Source organism: Oncorhynchus mykiss, chromosome 10 (assembly GCF_057628025.1).
Source record: "Oncorhynchus mykiss isolate SJ-2025 chromosome 10, ASM5762802v1, whole genome shotgun sequence".
Classification (NCBI taxonomy): domain Eukaryota; kingdom Metazoa; phylum Chordata; class Actinopteri; order Salmoniformes; family Salmonidae; genus Oncorhynchus; species Oncorhynchus mykiss.
In genome coordinates, this window is record NC_143031.1 from 10,365,849 (window position 1) to 10,387,322 (window position 21,474).

The 21,474-nt window shown below is 45.0% G+C and overlaps 1 protein-coding gene across 2 annotated transcripts in view; it reads left to right on the forward strand.

Moving 5' to 3' along the window:
- LOC110533325 (RING finger protein 145) overlaps positions 1-21,474 on the forward strand; it is a 31,178-nt gene extending 9,704 nt beyond the window's left edge. The window contains exons 3-11 of one of the 2 annotated variants that reach the window (XM_036989676.2): positions 6,033-6,141; positions 6,436-6,527; positions 13,231-13,466; positions 13,604-13,779; positions 14,035-14,175; positions 14,365-14,547; positions 14,766-14,913; positions 15,982-16,338; positions 16,663-21,474. In XM_036989676.2, coding sequence (XP_036845571.1) covers positions 6,033-6,141; positions 6,436-6,527; positions 13,231-13,466; positions 13,604-13,779; positions 14,035-14,175; positions 14,365-14,547; positions 14,766-14,913; positions 15,982-16,338; positions 16,663-17,205 — 1,985 coding nt within the window. In that variant the 3' untranslated portion in view covers positions 17,206-21,474. Of the gene's footprint in view, positions 1-5,976; positions 6,142-6,435; positions 6,528-13,230; positions 13,467-13,603; positions 13,780-14,034; positions 14,176-14,364; positions 14,548-14,765; positions 14,914-15,981; positions 16,339-16,662 lie in introns of both variants that reach the window. The other variant, XM_090188927.1, reaches the window with a different exon arrangement.

Here is a 21,474-nt window from a genome sequence, read left to right on the forward strand (position 1 = left end):
TATTGGCGGGAACTGGAACACGCTGTCGTACACGTCGATCCAGCAAAGGGTCTGAATACTTACGTACATTTTTTTTTACATTTGCAAACATGTCTAAACCTGTTGCTTTGTCAGTATTTGGTATTTATTGTGTGTAGATTAGGGGGGACAATTTTAACACATTTTAGAATAATGCTGTAACGTAACAAAATGTGGAGAAAGCCGACGGGTCTGAATGCGCTGTGTATGTGTATACATATTTTTCAATATCGCAATATTATTTTTACGCTAGTTGGCTGTACCTGCACCAACTCTCCAGTATTTTTCCTTCTGTAGCTTGTTCTCCGTCTTTAAATAGGGAGCCAATGTGTTTTAAGGACCATGACTGATCTAAACCTGTTTTCTCATGTGTCTCTCTGGTCCCTCTGCAGCAGACGTATAGTGAGCAATATGTTTGGAACATCGAAACACAATAAAATGACAGTATCAAATCACACTACATATAGAATCACACTACATATAGAATCACACTACATATAGAATCACACTACATATAGAATCACACTACATATAGAATCACACTACATATAGAATCACACTATACATATAGAATCACACTACATATAGAATCACACTACATATGGAATCACACTACATATAGAATCACACTACATATGGAATCACACTATACATATGGAATCACACTACATATGGAATCACACTACATATAGAATCACACTATACATATGGAATCACACTACATATGGAATCACACTATACATATGGAATCACACTACATATAGAATCACACTACATATAGAATCACACTACATATAGAATCACACTACATATGGAATCACACTATACATATGGAATCACACTACATATGGAATCACACTACATATGGAATCACACTATACATATGGAATCACACTACATATGGAATCACACTATACATATGGAATCACACTATACATATGGAATCACACTACATATGGAATCACACTACATATGGAATCACACTATACATATGGAATCACACTATACATATGGAATCACACTACATATGGAATCACACTACATATGGAATCACACTACATATGGAATCACACTACATATGGAATCACACTACATATGGAATCACACTACATATGGAATCACACTACATATGGAATCACACTACATATGGAATCACACTACATATAGAATCACACTACATATAGAATCACACTACATATGGAATCACACTATACATATGGAATCACACTATACATATGGAATCACACTATACATATGGAATCACACTACATATGGAATCACACTACATATGGAATCACACTATACATATGGAATCACACTATACATATGGAATCACTATACATATGGAATCACACTACATATGGAATCACACTACATATAGAATCACACTACATATGGAATCACACTACATATAGAATCACACTACATATGGAATCACACTACATATAGAATCACACTACATATGGAATCACACTACATATAGAATCACACTACATATGGAATCACACTACATATGGAATCACACTATACATATGGAATCACACTACATATGGAATCACACTACATATGGAATCACACTACATATGGAATCACACTACATATGGAATCACACTACATATAGAATCACACTACATATGGAATCGCACTATACATTTAGAATCACACTACATATAGAATCACACTACATATAGAATCACACTACATATGGAATCACACTATACATATGGAATCACACTACATATGGAATCACACTACATATGGAATCGCACTATACATATAGAATCACACTACATATAGAATCACACTACATATAGAATCACACTACATATGGAATCACACTATACATATGGAATCACACTACATATGGAATCACACTACATATGGAATCACACTATACATATGGAATCACTATACATATGGAATCACTATACATATGGAATCACTATACATATGGAATCACTATACATATGGAATCACACTACATATGGAATCACACTACATATGGAATCACACTACATATGGAATCACACTACATATGGAATCACACTACATATGGAATCACACTACATATGGAATCACACTACATATGGAATCGCACTATACATATGGAATCGCACTATACATATGGAATCGCACTATACATATGGAATCGCACTATGCATATGGAATCGCACTATGCATATGGACTCGCACTATGCATATGGACTCGCACTATGCATATGGACTCGCACTATGCATATGGACTCGCACTATGCATATGGACTCGCACTATGCATATGGACTCGCACTATGCATATGGACTCGCACTATGCATATGGAATCGCACTATGCATATGGAATCGCACTATGCATATGGAATCGCACTATGCATATGGACTCGCACTATGCATATGGACTCGCACTATGCATATGGACTCGCACTATGCATATGGACTCGCACTATGCATATGGAATCGCACTATGCATATGGAATCGCACTATGCATATGGAATCGCACTATGCATATGGAATCGCACTATGCATATGGAATCGCACTATGCATATGGAATCGCACTATGCATATGGAATCGCACTATGCATATGGAATCGCACTATGCATATGGAATCGCACTATGCATATGGAATCGCACTATGCATATGGAATCGCACTATGCATATGGAATCGCACTACATATGGAATCGCACTATGCATATGGAATCGCACTGCATATGGAATCGCACTATGCATATGGAATCGCACTATGCATATGGAATCACTATACATATGGAATCGCACTATGCATATGGAATCGCACTATGCATATGGAATCGCACTATGCATACGCGCACTATGCATACGGAATCGCGCACTATGCATACGGAATCGCACACTATATAAATATAGAATCACACTACATATAGAATCACACACTATACACACAGAATCACACTATACATACAGAATCACATATCGTATCGGCACCATAGTATTGTGATCATATCGTGAGGTCCCTGGCAATTCCCAGCAATTCCCAGCCCTACTACTGCAACTCTGAGTCCAGAGCAGGAGCCTCTCCAACCAAAGCCCCCACACAATGTTAAACACTGACTCATATTCAGCGCTGAAGGAAGGCACCACTAACTGAACATGGGCTCTGTAAAGCCAGAGCTTGTTCTGTTACCACATCGACTTCCAAAGAAGGTTTTATTTTGGTTATGGATTCGTTCACGGCATTACGTCAGCAGTCTCTGTTTCCTGCTCTGTGACGGTTTTGACTGAGCAGCCAGATGAGCCTATTGACAGCAGTGACTTGTCTGGTTGGGCTGGCTGGCAGAATATAGCTCTAACTTTCAGGATTATATAAGCGGGATCCGCTCACAGTCTGAGGGGGGAGAAGGGAGGGAGGGTTAAGCTGCCCCTCTCTAATCTCCCGTCCCCATCACCCTGGCTTTCACAGTGAGGCTGGCTCATTCTGACCGGGCCACTCGCACGTGCACACTAGTGGCTGGGTTCACCAACAAACATTGACTCCAGTCAGCGCCTGTGGCGATCCGAGAGAGGATCACAAACATTTTGGTTCTCATGGGAGGTAGAATCATGAACGGTGAGCTCAAAGTATTGGAACAGTGACAGCATTGTTGTTTTGTCTCTGTACTCCAGCACTTGATACAATGACTGAGGTTAAAGTGCAGACTGTCAGCTTACGTTTAAGGGTATTTTCATCCATATTGGGAAACATTTCACTTTTTGTACACAGTCTCTCCATTTTAGGGAACAAAAAATATTAGGACCAATTCACTTGTATTAATGTAGTGAAAAGTTCAGCGTTTTGTCCCGTTCATACTGGGCAGTGGTTACATCAAGCTTGTGTCTCTACAAACATGTTGGATGCAGTTTTTTTTTTCAGATTTTGTGCCCAATAACTGATTGGTAAATCATGTGTCATTTTGGAGTCACTTTTATTGTGAATAGAATGTTTCTGAACACTTCTACATTAATGTGGATGCTAACATGATTACAGATCATCCTGAATGAATAACGATCTGTGAGTTTTTAAAGCACAAATATCATAGCCCCCAAGACATGCTAACCTCTCACCATAACAATAATGGGAGGGTTGCAGTTTTTGTGGGTGGGTATGTTTGTCTTTGTCTAGTTTTTGTTTCTCCAGAATGACTCCCTCCACTGACCATTCTTCAAGCCTTGATGGCTAACTGTTTTTGTCATGCTTCCTGATCTCTAATGAAAGTTTGATCAGGTGTAGCTGCCCGTTTGACTTCCACTCACGCATGCGCACTCCCTCACAGCGGATGATACAGAGAGCTGTGGTGTGTTAGCTGTTTGCTAATAGAATCCCCGGGTGAATTGCCAGATCTATTGCTGGATCCAAGTCGGCCAGTGAGTCCCGGGTGTATTAGTGCCTGGTGATTTTTGTCTCGGACTGTTCCTGCTGCCTCCTACACCGGGCGCTCAACCAAGATGGAGGGAAGGCAGGATTATTGCTTTCACTGTCCTCACTACTACTCTGTATTACTGAGAGGATTGGAATGACAGTTGCAGGATTCTACATGTGGTGAAGGCCAGTCAGACAGTAGTGGACGCCTGTGTTAAATCTGTCCCTTATATGTTACACAGCAATTGACATGATCTTTGTGTCTATAAAAAATAAATCTGCTTTAAAAAAAAGAAAGTATTTTGCCTTTATTTAACCAGGTAGGCCAGTTGAGAACAACTTCTCATTTACAACTGTGACCTGACCAAGATAAAGCAAGCAGTTCGACTAAAACAACAGTTACACATGGGATAAACAGAGTCAATAAAACGTGTGTGTGAGGTAAAATTAACTCAATAACCGTCGGACCAAACTTTTTATGATCAAGGAAACACCATAAAGTATCAGAGGGGGGAGTTTGACCCACACTGGTCGGAACACACCAGACTGGTCACAGGGAAACTGCTGGCTGGGCTTGGTGCTCTGAAATGGGGGAAGGGACTTTATCTTCAGACATCTTCCACACCATTTACCAAACCATGATAACTCTCCTGTACTACTGTTCCACAGTACGGCTCCCCACCCAACATCAGAGCATTCAGACCGGTCTTAACCAGCTCCAGCTTCCCACCCAACATCAGAGCATTCAGACCGGTCTTAACCAGCTCCAGCTTCCCACCCAACATCAGAGCATTCAGACCGGTCTTAACCAGCTCCAGGTTCCCACCCAACATCAGAGCATTCAGACCGGTGTTAACCAGCTCCAGCTTCCCACCCAACATCAGAGCATTCAGACCAGTGTTAACCAGCTCCAGCTTCCCACCCAACATCAGAGCATTCAGACCGGTCTTAACCAGCTCCAGGTTCCCACCCAACATCAGAGCATTCAGACCGGTGTTAACCAGCTCCAGCTTCCCACCCAACATCAGAGCATTCAGACCGGTCTTAACCAGCTCCAGCTTCCCACCCAACATCAGAGCATTCAGACCGGTCTTAACCAGCTCCAGCGACTCATCAACAGGGCTGCTCCTATCAGGACCGGTCATACACGAAGGGAACACACAGACAGTTAAAACACTGGACATGATTCACTACACTACCCTGGTGACTGCTTTCAAGGCAACACAAACTGCCTACTTTATGTGTCAGACCTGGTCAACAGTTTCCACCCATCCTCTGGGGACTAGATTAGCAGCTAAACACTATGAACAATGGGATCCCCACCTATTGGCTCACCCACCCACTAAAACAGTGTAGTTTGCTGGACCACTACTGTGTGACAAGCTGGACTTACCCACAGGACAGCTAGCTAGCGTTTCTGCTTTAGTGTTACTGAGTGGGCTATCATGTCTAATTTGAAATGAATATGTATTCTACTTCATGGTACTGTACAGTCCCCTCTGTGATTCACTGTGTCTCCCTCCCTTGTGACAGGTCACATCCTCAGCCTGGTTCTCCTGACTGTCTCTGTTCTGCTGTGTGACAGGTTACATCCTCAGCCTGGTTCTCCTGACTGAATGTCTCTGTTCTGCTGTGTGACAGGTTACATCCTCAGCCTGGTGCTCCTGACTCTGCCTCGTCAACACCTGGTGAAGCTCTACCTGTACGTGCTAACTGCCCTGCTGCTCTTCGCTGGACACCAGGTGTCCAGGTGAGAGAGCGAGACGTGCATACACACAGACTTTATATTGTTAGCAAGGAGTGAAATGTGTTTGGAAGGTCATTTTAAAAAGCTATTGCGTGCTGTGATTGTTAACTATTATCATATTGCTCTATAAAACAGGTTGGTAATAGTATTGAGTGACTCAAGCTTCTACAGGCCCTGGGTGTGTGTAACTTGTTGAATTATCTGAAGGATATTTCTGTATCTAGCCAGTGAGGACAGAGGACCACAGGTGTGACTGCAGGAGGTGAACTGATCTCTTGTTTGTCTTATTGTTTTTAGGGATTATGTCCGCAGTGAGCTGGACTCTGGGTACGAGGAACCGCTCTACCTGGAGCCACTGTCCATGAACCGCTTCTCCACCGCCCTCATAGGTAACTGACTAAACACAGTCCCACCTTTCACTACCAGCCTCCTAGGTAACTAACTAAACACAGTCCCACCTTTCACCACCAGCCTCCTAGGTAACTAACTAAACACAGTCCCACCTTTCACTACCAGCCTCCTAGGTAACTAACTAAACACAGTCCCACCTTTCACTACCAGCCTCCTAGGTAACTGATTAAACACAGTCCCACCTTTCACTACCAGCCTCCTAGGTAACTAACTAAACACAGTCCCACCTTTCACTACCAGCCTCCTAGGTAACTAACTAACTAAACACAGTCCCACCTTTCACTACCAGCCTCATAGGTAACTAACTAAACACAGTCCCACCTTTCACCACCAGCCTCATAGGTAACTAACTAACTAAACACAGTCCCACCTTTCACCACCAGCCTCATAGGTAACTGATTAAACACAGTCCCACCTTTCACCACCAGCCTCCTAGGTAACTAACTAAACACAGTCCCACCTTTCACTACCAGCCTCATAGGTAACTAACTAACTAAACACAGTCCCACCTTTCACTACCAGCCTCCTAGGTAACTAACTAAACACAGTCCCACCTTTCACTACCAGCCTCATAGGTAACTAACTAACTAAACACAGTCCCACCTTTCACTACCAGCCTCATAGGTAACTAACTAACTAAACACAGTCCCACCTTTCACTACCAGCCTCCTAGGTAACTAACTAAACACAGTCCCACCTTTCACCACCAGCCTCATAGGTAACTAACTAACTAAACACAGTCCCACCTTTCACTACCAGCCTCCTAGGTAACTAACTAAACACAGTCCCACCTTTCACTACCAGCCTCATAGGTAACTAGATAACTAAACACAGTCCCACCTTTCACTACCAGCCTCCTAGGTAACTAACTAACTAAACACAGTCCCACCTTTCACTACCAGCCTCCTAGGTAACTAACTAAACACAGTCCCACCTTTCACTACCAGCCTCCTAGGTAACTGATTAAACACAGTCCCACCTTTCACCACCAGCCTCCTAGGTAACTGATTAAACACAGTCCCACCTTTCACCACCAGCCTCCTAGGTAACTAACTAAACACAGTCCCACCTTTCACTACCAGCCTCCTAGGTAACTAACTAACTAAACACAGTCCCACCTTTCACCACCAGCCTCCTAGGTAACTAACTAAACACAGTCCCACCTTTCACTACCAGCCTCCTAGGTAACTAACTAAACACAGTCCCACCTTTCACTACCAGCCTCCTAGGTAACTAACTAAACACAGTCCCACCTTTCACTACCAGCCTCCTAGGTAACTAACTAACTAAACACAGTCCCACCTTTCACTACCAGCCTCATAGGTAACTAACTAACTAAACACAGCCCCACCTTTCACCACCAGCCTCATAGGTAACTAACTAAACACAGTCCCACCTTTCACTACCAGCCTCATAGGTAACTAACTAAACACAGTCCCACCTTTCACTACCAGCCTCTTAGGTAACTAACTAACTAAACACAGTCCCACCTTTCACTACCAGCCTCCTAGGTAACTAACTAACTAAACACAGTCCCACCTTTCACTACCAGCCTCCTAGGTAACTAACTAAACACAGTCCCACCTTTCACTACCAGCCTCCTAGGTAACTAACTAAACACAGTCCCACCTTTCACCACCAGCCTCATAGGTAACTAACTAAACACAGTCCCACCTTTCACTACCAGCCTCCTAGGTAACTAACTAAACACAGTCCCACCTTTCACTACCAGCCTCATAGGTAACTAACTAAACAGTCCCACCTTTCACTACCAGCCTCCTAGGTAACTAACTAACTAAACACAGTCCCACCTTTCACCACCAGCCTCCTAGGTAACTAACTAAACACAGTCCCACCTTTCACTACCAGCCTCCTAGGTAACTAACTAACTAAACACAGTCCCACCTTTCACTACCAGCCTCCTAGGTAACTAACTAACTAAACACAGTCCCACCTTTCACCACCAGCCTCCTAGGTAACTAACTAAACACAGTCCCACCTTTCACCACCAGCCTCCTAGGTAACTAACTAAACACAGTCCCACCTTTCACTACCAGCCTCATAGGTAACTAACTAAACACAGTCCCACCTTTCACTACCAGCCTCCTAGGTAACTAACTGACTAAACACAGTCCCACCTTTCACTACCAGCCTCCTAGGTAACTAACTAAACACAGTCCCACCTTTCACTACCAGCCTCCTAGGTAACTAACTAACTAAACACAGTCCCACCTTTCACTACCAGCCTCCTAGGTAACTAACTAACTAAACACAGTCCCACCTTTCACTACCAGCCTCATAGGTAACTAACTAACTAAACACAGTCCCACCTTTCACTACCAGCCTCCTAGGTAACTAACTAAACACAGTCCCACCTTTCACCACCAGCCTCCTAGGTAACTAACTAACTAAACACAGTCCCACCTTTCACTACCAGCCTCATAGGTAACTAACTAACTAAACACAGTCCCACCTTTCACTACCAGCCTCCTAGGTAACTAACTAAACACAGTCCCACCTTTCACTACCAGCCTCCTAGGTAACTAACTAAACACAGTCCCACCTTTCACCACCAGCCTCCTAGGTAACTAACTAACTAAACACAGTCCCACCTTTCACCACCAGCCTCCTAGGTAACTAACTAAACACAGTCCCACCTTTCACTACCAGCCTCCTAGGTAACTAACTAAACACAGTCCCACCTTTCACCACCAGCCTCCTAGGTAACTAACTAAACACAGTCCCACCTTTCACCACCAGCCTCATAGGTAACTAACTAAACACAGTCCCACCTTTCACCACCAGCCTCCTAGGTAACTAACTAACTAAACACAGTCCCACCTTTCACTACCAGCCTCCTAGGTAACTAACTAACTAAACACAGTCCCACCTTTCACTACCAGCCTCATAGGTAACTAACTAACTAAACACAGTCCCACCTTTCACTACCAGCTTCATAGGTAACTAACTAAACACAGTCCCACCTTTCACTACCAGCCTCATAGGTAACTAACTAAACACAGTCCCACCTTTCACTACCAGCCTCCTAGGTAACTAACTGACTAAACACAGTCCCACCTTTCACTACCAGCCTCCTAGGTAACTAACTAAACACAGTCCCACCTTTCACTACCAGCCTCCTAGGTAACTAACTAACTAAACACAGTCCCACCTTTCACTACCAGCCTCCTAGGTAACTAACTAACTAAACACAGTCCCACCTTTCACTACCAGCCTCCTAGGTAACTAACTAACTAAACACAGTCCCACCTTTCACTACCAGCCTCCTAGGTAACTAACTAAACACAGTCCCACCTTTCACCACCAGCCTCCTAGGTAACTAACTAACTAAACACAGTCCCACCTTTCACTACCAGCCTCATAGGTAACTAACTAACTAAACACAGTCCCACCTTTCACTACCAGCCTCCTAGGTAACTAACTAAACACAGTCCCACCTTTCACCACCAGCCTCCTAGGTAACTAACTAAACACAGTCCCACCTTTCACCACCAGCCTCATAGGTAACTAACTAAACACAGTCCCACCTTTCACCACCAGCCTCCTAGGTAACTAACTAACTAAACACAGTCCCACCTTTCACTACCAGCCTCATAGGTAACTAACTAACTAAACACAGTCCCACCTTTCACTACCAGCCTCCTAGGTAACTAACTAACTAAACACAGTCCCACCTTTCACTACCAGCTTCATAGGTAACTAACTAAACACAGTCCCACCTTTCACTACCAGCCTCATAGGTAACTAACTAACTAAACACAGTCCCACCTTTCACTACCAGCCTCCTAGGTAACTAACTAAACACAGTCCCACCTTTCACTACCAGCCTCCTAGGTAACTAACTAAACACAGCCCCACCTTTCACCACCAGCCTCATAGGTAACTAACTAACTAAACACAGTCCCACCTTTCACCACCAGCCTCATAGGTAACTAACTAACTAAACACAGTCCCACCTTTCACTACCAGCCTCATAGGTAACTAACTAAACACAGTCCCACCTTTCACTACCAGCCTCCTAGGTAACTAACTAAACACAGTCCCACCTTTCACTACCAGCCTCATAGGTAACTAACTAACTAAACACAGTCCCACCTTTCACTACCAGCTTCATAGGTAACTAACTAACTAAACACAGTCCCACCTTTCACTACCAGCCTCATAGGTAACTAACTAACTAAACACAGTCCCACCTTTCACTACCAGCCTCATAGGTAACTAACTAACTAAACACAGTCCCACCTTTCACTACCAGCCTCCTAGGTAACTAACTAACTAAACACAGTCCCACCTTTCACTACCAGCCTCCTAGGTAACTAACTAACTAAACACAGTCCCACCTTTCACTACCAGCCTCATAGGTAACTAACTAAACACAGTCCCACCTTTCACCACCAGCCTCATAGGTAACTAACTAAACACAGTCCCACCTTTCACCACCAGCCTCCTAGGTAACTAACTAACTAAACACAGTCCCACCTTTCACCACCAGCCTCCTAGGTAACTAACTAAACACAGTCCCACCTTTCACCACCAGCCTCCTAGGTAACTAACTAACTAAACACAGTCCCACCTTTCACCACCAGCCTCCTAGGTAACTAACTAAACACAGTCCCACCTTTCACCACCAGCCTCCTAGGTAACTAACTAAACACAGTCCCACCTTTCATCACCAGCCTCCTAGGTAACTAACTAACTAAACACAGTCCCACCTTTCACCACCAGCCTCCTAGGTAACTAACTAAACACAGTCCCACCTTTCACTACCAGCCTCATAGGTAACTAACTAACTAAACACAGTCCCACCTTTCACTACCAGCCTCCTAGGTAACTAACTAAACACAGTCCCACCTTTCACTACCAGCCTCATAGGTAACTAACTAAACACAGTCCCACCTTTCACCACCAGCCTCCTAGGTAACTAACTAAACCAGGTTCGCCCTACAACCTTTAGGCACATGGAAGGTGTTCCCTTGCTTCATCATTGGCAGTAGGTAGGGTGTTCAGGGGGTTGGCGGTGGGAGCGATTGAATCTGCTCTGAGCTGCCGTTTGCTGCAGAGCTCCTCAGCTCTCTAATGGGCTCGAACACAGCGAGATGGAGCTTCTGAATGCAGCCACAGCATTCCAGTAACAACGGGGACACACACAACTTTGACAGGCCTCTCAATATCTCTTGTTTAATCTCTTCCTTTTCTCCCACGCTCGCTCTCTCTTGCTAACTCATTGATGTATTTCTTTGTCGCGCTGCTTCTTTCATAAGAGGGAAGCTTGTTGTGGTTCTGCAGTATCTGCAGGCTTTTAGCTTACTGGGGTGTGGGCTCCGCCTCTTCTAAAAATACGACTGGCCATAATATTGTTGTATTCAGAGCTCAGTAAAAGGCTGAAAGCAAGCAACCAGTGTCTTATGTCTTCATGAATAGGAGGCCTGCCTGTGAAATGCCTTTATGTAATGACCTGATGATGAGCGGATTGTCCTTCTGTTTGGTAACCCACTGCTACTTTGACTTTTAACGATGGGAACCCTTTCCCTGACAAGGGGAGGGACTGATTGATTCCTTGGCTTTGAGTTTTGCGGTCTTGAATTGGGGACAGTCGTTGAACTTTGACCTTTTTAGAGTCAATCACTGAAGTACTCCCATTTCTCTAAAATACTGGTGGAATAGTTCCTTTTTGGAGAAATTGTAGGTTTCAACAATGAAAAAGCTTTGTTTAAATGAAATGATGCTTGACATTGTCACATGCACCGAATACAACAGATATAGGTAGACCTTACCGTGAAATGTTTACTTACAAGCCCTTAACCAACAATGCCATTAAGAAAAATTATAGTTTAGGAAATATTTATTTAGTAACATAATAATAATATCGAAGCTATATATACAGGGGGTTAGGGCACCGAGTCAATGTGCGGAGGTACAGGTTAGTCGAGGTCATTTGTACATGTAGGTAGGGGTGAATTGATCATAAACAGTGAGTAGCAGCAGCAAAAAATAACTAGGGTGGGGGGGGGGGGGTCAATGCAAATAATCCGGGTGGCCATTTGATTAACTGTTCAGCAGTCTAATGACTTTGGGGTAGAAGCTGTTAAGTCTTCTGGACCTAGACTTGGCGCTCCGGTACCGCTTACCGTGAGGTAGCAGAGAGAACAGTCTATGAGCGCAGCTGTAGGCAGGGACCTCTTGGCCCAGTCACTAGTGTGTTGTAGAACATGCCGTCACCGTGCTGTCGTCACCAGCCTTGGTGAAGTCACATCAGCTCCTAGAGAGCGAGAGAGACTGGATCTGACACGGTCTTCACTGTGTCTCAATCCATCTCTCTAGTCTCCTGTGATGAGCAGATTCTGTTCTTTCTAGTGCAGTAGCATGTTAGCACTGTCATCCCAGTCAACTTGGGGCACATAGCAGTAAAGATGCCAGTCCTGCCTGCCTCGGTGTACTCTCTTTCAGGTGCATTTTGCCCTCGAGGGCATTGTAAATATGACTTGCAAAATCATCAATGCTTTAATTGTTTTCTCAGATCTTTACTTTCTCTAAAATATTCAGCTGTTCTGTGTCCCTACACCGCGGCTGCCCCTACAGAGTGAATGGTGGACGTTCACCTATACACCCTGTGTGTATTAACCCCGTCCCTCCTGTGTCCCTGCCTCTCTCTCTCTCCAGCTCAGCTGGTGGTGTGCACCCTGTGCTCCTGCGTCATGCAGACCAAGAGGATCTGGCTGTTCTCTGCTCACCTGCTCCCCCTGGTGGCCCGTCTCTGTCTGGTCCCCCTGGAGACCATCGTGTTCATCAACCGCTTCGTCATGATCTTCACGGGCCTCGAGGTCATCTACTTCCTGGCCTCCAACCTGCTGGTGCCCTACAACCTGGCCAAGACTGCCTACAGGGAGCTGGTGCAGGTAAAACTGGAGGAGATTGTCAGTCCATCCTTACCTGATCCTCAGTGGTTTTTCTCCTCTCAGGAGACTGTAAATCTACCAGCCGTCTGGATGTGTTTTTTTTATTTCTAGTAGCTAACCATCCTCTTTGTGCCCAGGTGGTGGAGGTGTACGGGCTGCTGGCTCTGGGGATGTCCCTGTGGAACCAGCTGGTTCTGCCCGTCCTCTTCATGTGCTTCTGGTTGGTTCTGTTCGCCCTGCAGATCTACAGCTACTTCAGTAGCCGGGACCAGCCCACCTCCAGGGAGAGGCTGCTCTTCCTGTTCCTCACCAGGTAGGACCAGCACTACTAACACTTTCGTGTTATTGCAGTTTCGGTCATGGAAGGCTTTATCCTGTGTGGTATGCGAGAGGTTTGAAACCCAAGTCGTCCTGTTACGCTGGAACTTTTTCCTCCAACGTTATTGAGTCTCAAGTTCTACAGTTTCACTCACGTGTCTTGTTTTAAATCCTAGAAAATGGGATGTGGTCCATCTATTACAAATACATGTATGACCTTTGAGTTATTCATTCTCCTTGTCCCCCCCAGTATTGCAGAGTGCTGCAGCACCCCCTACTCCCTGCTGGGCCTGGTCTTCACTGTTTCCTTCGTGGCGTTGGGCGTCCTCACCCTCTGCAAGTTCTACCTGCAGGGTTACCGAGCCTTCATGAATGACAACACCATGCACCGGTCAGTCCGCTACCCGCCCAACTGCCTTCTCATTCAGCCCATGTGATGCTGTGTGTTCATGTCTGTTAAGTGTGTTCTGTGGACCACAGGTTTGAACACTGGGGGAACCTTTTTCCTTTCTGACATCATTTTAAAAAGACAGAATATTTATGAATCTCTCTTCCCCTACTTCCCTACCTCCTATCTCAGGGGGATGACAGAGGGCATCACGTTACTGATCCTGGCTGTCCAGACAGGTCTGATCGAACTGCAGGTCATCCACCGAGCCTTCCTCCTGAGTATCATCCTCTTCATCGTGGTGGCCTCCATCCTACAGTCCATGCTGGAGATAGCTGACCCCATTGTACTGGCTCTAGGGGCCTCCCGGGACAAGTAAGATGTTCAAGGCTGATTTTGAAATGTGACTTTATTTTTGCTCTGCTTTTGACTAGGGCCCATAGGGTCATCCACACACAGAGAGAGATGTATTTAACCTTTATACAGAGTCACTTAAAATGTAAACCCAACTATATGATTGAATTCGACAACTTTATCGACCCCCTCCGAGGCGGTTCCCTACTAATAGGTGTGTTGGTGGTTGCTCTGTTCAGGAGCCTGTGGAAGCACTTCCGGGCCGTGAGTCTCTGCTTGTTCCTGCTGATCTTCCCAGCCTATATGGCCTACATGATCTGCCAGTTCTTCCTCATGGACTTCTGGCTTCTCATCATCATCTCCTCTAGCATCCTCACCTCACTGCAGGTACACACACACACACACACCAAGCTCTGTTGCTGTGGAGAGAGAGACACGCATGGTGACAGGACGGGCGTGGTAAGGACCATTAAGCTGTAAGCTCCCCCATGCTATTCCCTGGCCACCTGTAAGTGTACGTTACATCTGAAGTACGGAAAACCCTGCGCGCTCCGAGAGGTGGAGTCAACACGTGATTGGCCCTTTGATGTTTTGGATCTCCCTGAAATAAGAGCCATAGAAAGGTCCGTAAAGGATGGCATACCTTCTTCAAGTCTGTATCCAAAATGATTACTTCAGTAGCAGAGATCCCACTCTGGGAATGTTATGTCCATGTAGAGAATGTTTTCAAACCAATATGAACTAAACCAAAAAGGGTACTTGGAGAATAAAATAAATATTTTAATCTAAACATGTTTCAGGTGACACCAAGACTGGCTTTGATGCATCTACACACTAATGGTTGTAATGTCTTAATGTTATCTGGATGCCTGGGTATAATATCTCTTCATGAGAGGGCCATGAACATTACCTAGTCATGTCTTATTCTTTTAGAAAGCTCCGAAACAGATTGATGGACGGTCTGATCAGGGGATTCGTGTTACGGCTGGACCCCTGAGCCTCCAATGGCTGTGGATATTTCATCTGATGCCCCAGAGGCCTCGTTCGAGGCCAACTGGATTGAAGCAAGGGGTCTGTCAGACGGAACTATCGCAATGCGATTTGGCCTAACAGAAGTTGATTTAAGCGAATGACTTTGATAAGCCAATTTAAATGATAAGTGAAGTCCCCTGGGGGGTCTTAATGTTTATGGATAGGCCTGGGTAAGACCAAGATGTCACAGCTTTCTCAACTTCAATTACTTATTTCTCTATCATTATTCTGGATGCAGAAGGTATGTCAAACATCCTTCCCCCCAAATGACCTTTCTATGGATTTCAGATCCAAAACATCATTGTCTTTTTTTTTTTAGAACATTCTGGTACGTTGACCTGAAGTGTTCTTTAACAGAACGGAGTAGATCTTACTGATTTAGTTTGTATATGACCTGTGATCCTAACCCTCCCTGTCCCCTAGGTGCTGGGTACCCTGCTCATCTACATCTTGTTCATGGTGGAGGAGGTACGTAAGGAGCCCGTACAGAACATGGACGACGTCATCTACTACGTGAACGGAACCTACCGGCTGCTGGAGTTCCTGGTGGCGCTCGTGGTGGTGGCCTACGGCGTGTCAGAGACTGTGTTCGGGGAGTGGACAGTGATGGGCTCCACCATCATCTTCATTCACTCCTACTACAACGTCTGGCTGCGCGCCCAGCTGGGCTGGCAGAGCTTCCTGCTGCGCAGAGAAGCCGTCAACAAGATCAAGAGCCTTCCCACCGCCTCTGACCTGCAGCTGAAGAAGTACAACGACATCTGTGCCATCTGCTATCAGGTGTGTGTGTGTGTGTGTGTGGAAGAAGTGTGCATGCTTGAAGAGAAAAGTGAGTGTTTGAGACCAATGTTATTGGTCTGATAAGTGTTTTAAAAGCCTTCTGATTTGAAGAGGACGACAATACAGCTAGAGGGGATATGAAGTAGGTTCTGCCTCAACATAAAATAAATATATATTATACTATTCATAGAAGGAAAGTTTTTAGTTTGAATAAGGATATGTAACTGATACTTCAACTCATCAGAAAAGGGTCCATGTTGAATCTGGCATTGTAGTAGGCTTTTCCAGTTCAGTAGATAACCAGTGTCTTGTCCCTTCCTGTAGGACATGAAGTCTGCTGTCATCACCCCTTGCAGCCACTTCTTCCACGCTGGCTGTCTCAAGAAGTGGCTTTATGTACAGGAGACCTGCCCCCTCTGTCACAAACAGCTGAAGAGCCAATCACAGCCTGCCAGTGCCACCGCAGCACCCGCCCAGGACATTCTACCAGCCAATCCCAACCCAGCAGAGGCTGGGCAAGGAGAGCCAGTGGCTGTTGCGGCTGAGGGGGACAAAACCGTTACTCAGAACGATGTTCCTGTTGAAGGGAGCCAAGCCAGCCCCTCTACCACCTCTGCTAACCCTAACCTAGAGCTTGAGGGCAAGGCAGAGGAGAATGCCCTGGGCCCCCAGCAGGCTGACACAGTGGACAGTGTGTATTTGGAGGGCCAGGTGGCTGGTCTGTCACAGGGCTCGGGGGAGTCATGTCTCCGGCATCGCCAGCCCCAGCAGTCTGCCTCTTCACCTGCAGCAGCAACATCCACAGCATGTGGAGCTGAACCTCACTCCTGCATACTACCACCTCACACACAGCTAAAGACTAAGTAACCAAGATGGAGGTTGCTGGTTAACTGTTGGACTGACTTCCTATTGTCACTATCCAACACCTCCCCATTAATGAACTCATCTATTTGTTTGCTTGTTTCTTAGATTTTGATTTTAAACTCATTAACATTTCATGGTTATTAATCCTATAGGATTGTATGAAATATGATGCAGACTTTAGTAATGTTTGATTCTGAGATGCCATGCTGAACATCATTACATTTCACTGTTGAGAAATATGCATCGACTTCTCCCACTTGATGACAAAATATGTAAGTAGCCTTGTGTGAGCCAGAACCACCACAGACCATATCACCTCCACTCATGGCAGCAGATCTCTGTCTCTGTAGCATGAGGCAGGTTGATGTACGCGTGCACGCCCTGGACGGGACTTTAGTCCAGGGGTCGGCAACCCTGGCCCTGGACGGGACTAGTCCAGGGGTCGGCAACCCTGGCCCTGGACGGGACTCTAGTCCAGGGGTCGGCAACCCTGGCCCTGGACGGGACTCTAGTCCTGGGGTCGGCAACCCTGGACGGGACTCTAGTCCTGGGGTCGGCAACCCTGGACGGGACTCTAGTCCTGGGGTCGGCAACCCTGGACGGGACTCTAGTCCTGGGGTCGGCAACCCTGGACGGGACTCTAGTCCTGGGGTCGGCAACCCTGGACGGGACTCTAGTCCTGGGGTCGGCAACCCTGGACGGGACTCTAGTCCTGGGGTCGGCAACCCTGGACGGGACTCTAGTCCTGGGGTCGGCAACCCTGGACGGGACTCTAGTCCTGGGGTCGGCAACCCTGGACGGGACTCTAGTCCTGGGGTCGGCAACCCTGGACGGGACTCTAGTCCAGGGGTCGGCAACCCTGGTCCTGGAGGGCCGCAGGCACGTCATGTTGTTGGTTTAACCGACCTGGAAGACCAGGTGTGTTAAATTTAGTCAATTACTGAAGTGATCCGTTAGCTCAGTTGGTCAGGTGTGGTGCCTAGTTGGAACAACACACTACGGTACATGCACATTTCAGAAACAGGGTTGCCTCCCCCCTCCACTAGTCTATCTGGGGGCCTTACCTCCAATCTCTCTCTTTAACACGGAGTCCCAAGTAGATGCAAATTGAGTCCCATTTCTTCAGTCTCTGGTAGGACTGGGCCGGGATTGAACTCACAACCTAACGATTTCGGGGTGGAAACTCTATAAACACAAGGCCACTGAGTTTAACAACAAAATGCAGCTTTGAAGTTGAGTTGCATTCTACTGTACATCCATTAAACAGCAGACAACTCAGCCACAGCATTTTGTAGTTTCATTAACGCTCATTCAATATCCAATATTTTCCAATTGAGCTGTATTTCACTGGTCTTGAATCAAGTGTTAATTATATCAAGGAATATGATCCTCTGTAGGTTACTAACGTTAGCACCCCCCCCCCCTGGCCTGCCCTGGTTGGGCCTGACAATCTGTTACACAACCTGAATGTTACCAGGGACAGGGCAGGCTGGTGTGTAGGTGGAAGACACCAATGCTCCCTGTGTGTGTGTGTGTGTTTCGATTAAATGAATTCATACTGAAGAAAACAGACCCATATGGCGCTTTATGCACACTTAGGCTTGAACGCAGTCACCGTCCGACAGCCGTGGGAACTTTATTTACATGATATGTAATGGAGCCATCTGCACTGTCATTTATAGCGACGCTCCAAAGTTGTCTTTGTCAGGTACCAAATAGTTTTGGTATGTATGAGAAAAAGCCCTATATAAATGTGTGTGTGTGTATAAACATTTATATTGTATCCATTCAGTGTTAAAGCTGCCCCCCCCCCCCCCCCCCCAGTATGACGTGATCAGAGGCTTGTGTGAACACTTTAGTAACCCTCTCAGTTGAGGTGTGAAGAGAGCTGATCACCGATTGAGGGAGTTACCAGCGCTGAATTCACCTAAAACAGTATTATTTGTCACAATTTTGAGAATGAATACATAGTATTATGTATGATCAAACTTGTCAAATGTTCCATCAATTAATTGGTGGCTTTTGGACATTTTGTTGAATCTATATTGGGAGAAGTGGCTAAGAGTGTACAGTATTTTACTTACATCATGACATGGACATTTTGAAGAGGACTTTCCTATTTGGAATGTAATGTTTATTTTGAGAAGCCCTACAAATTCATATTTTTTATTTTATTTTTTGAATACAAAGAATGACATGCTCTATGAATGCTGATTACCAGTCAGTGTTTTGCTAAGAAATTTGCCTGGTGTTGCCTTTTTTTATTTTACAAAACTGCTGAATGTCAAGTTCTACAATCTAATTTGAACCTGCATTTCTGCAGTGTTTTTGTGTTAGTGATTTGAATGTTATAGATGGTGATGGATCGGCCACAACTTCCAACATCACCATACAAGCTCTATCCTGGAACCCACAGGTCTTCATTGTGAATAAGAATTTGCTCTTAATTGACTTGCCTCTGTAAATATAAATAAAACCCACAAGGGCTCCTGAGTGGAGCAGTGGTCTAAGGCACTGCAGCTCAGTGCCTGAGGCGTCACTACAGACACTCTGGTTTGATCCTGGGCTGCGTCACAACCGGCCGTGATTGGGAGTCCCATAGGGAGTTGGCGCACAATTGGTCCAGGTTTGGCCGGTGTAGGTCGTCATTGTAAGTAAGAACTTGTTCTTAACTGACTTGCCTAGTTAAAGGTTACATAAAATGAATGAAAAGGCCACAGGGGTGGAAGGTGGAGGCAAATGTCAAGAGAACTGGCATGGGGTGGAATTAGCTGGAGAAGACGACCCAGATCAGTGTGATCTGGGTAGGAGGTGAGGTAAGATTTGAGTGAGGGGAGGATCTTCTCTGACCACCTTCAATGGGTTATGAGAAGGAGGTGAGGAGAGATTTGAGTGAGGGGAGGATCTTCTCTGACCACCTTCAATGGGTTATGAGAAGGAGGTGAGGAGAGATTTGAGTGAGGGGAGGATCTTCTCTGACCACCTCCAATGGGTTTTGAGAAGGAGGTGAGGAGAGAGGATGCAAGGAGTATGCAATTGAGGTTCTTCCCTAGTCTTGAGTTTAGCACAGACAAACACCCAGGTCTTTGGAGCCTGTTCTGGCACTGTATTAAAGTTTGTCAAGTCTGTGTCAGTCCCACTTTACAATACACAGACTTTATACCATATGTGTCAGTCCCACTTTACAATACACAGACATTATACCATATGTGTCAGTCCCACTTTACAATACACAGACATTATACCATATGTGTCAGTCCCACTTTACAATACACAGACTATACCATATGTGTCAGTCCCACTTTACAATACACAGACCTTATACCATATGTGTCAGTCCCACTTTACAATACACAGACCTTATATGTGTCAGTCCCACTTTACAATACACAGACATTATACCATGTGTCAGTCCCACTTTACAATACACAGACATTATACCATATGTGTCAGTCCCACTTTACAATACACAGACTATACCATATGTGTCAGTCCCACTTTACAATACACAGACATTATACCATATGTGTCAGTCCCACTTCACAATACACAGACATTATACCATATGTGTCAGTCCCACTTTACAATACACAGACATTATACCATATGTGTCAGTCCCACTTTACAATACACAGACCTTATACCATATGTGTCAGTCCCACTTTACAATACACAGACCTTATACCATATAAACTGGATGGTTTGAGCCCTGAATTCTGATTGGCTGAAAGCCATGGTAAATCAGACCTTATACAATAGGTATGACATACATTCATTTAACTGCTCTAATTACATTGGTAACCAGTTTATAATAGCCATAAGGCTCCTTAGGGGTTTGTTATAAATGGCCACTATACCGCAGTTAAGATCTGAGTCCAGGTACTACCCTTACCTGTGGTATATTGGCCGTATACCACACCCCCTAGAGTTTTGTGTAAATAACTGGTAATACACATGTTATTACATTGAGTGTGTATTTTCTAAAACGTCTTGGTTGGCGAACAACCATTGAGTTGTACGTACAATACTATAGCCACAAGGACTTCACTGTAACGTGTCTTTTCATAATTGCCATGAACCACTTTGGAAAAACCTGGTCACAATGATTCTGTCACAAACTGAAATTAGGGGGAACTGTTTGAATTTTAGCAACCAGGAAATGGCGGTGCGATTTCTGCATAGTGCATCTTTAAGTTTAGCAAATGTATTTAGTTTGATGTCATTACTGTTTATAAATGTTCCAATAAAAACATGTGGTCAGTTTTTATAAAA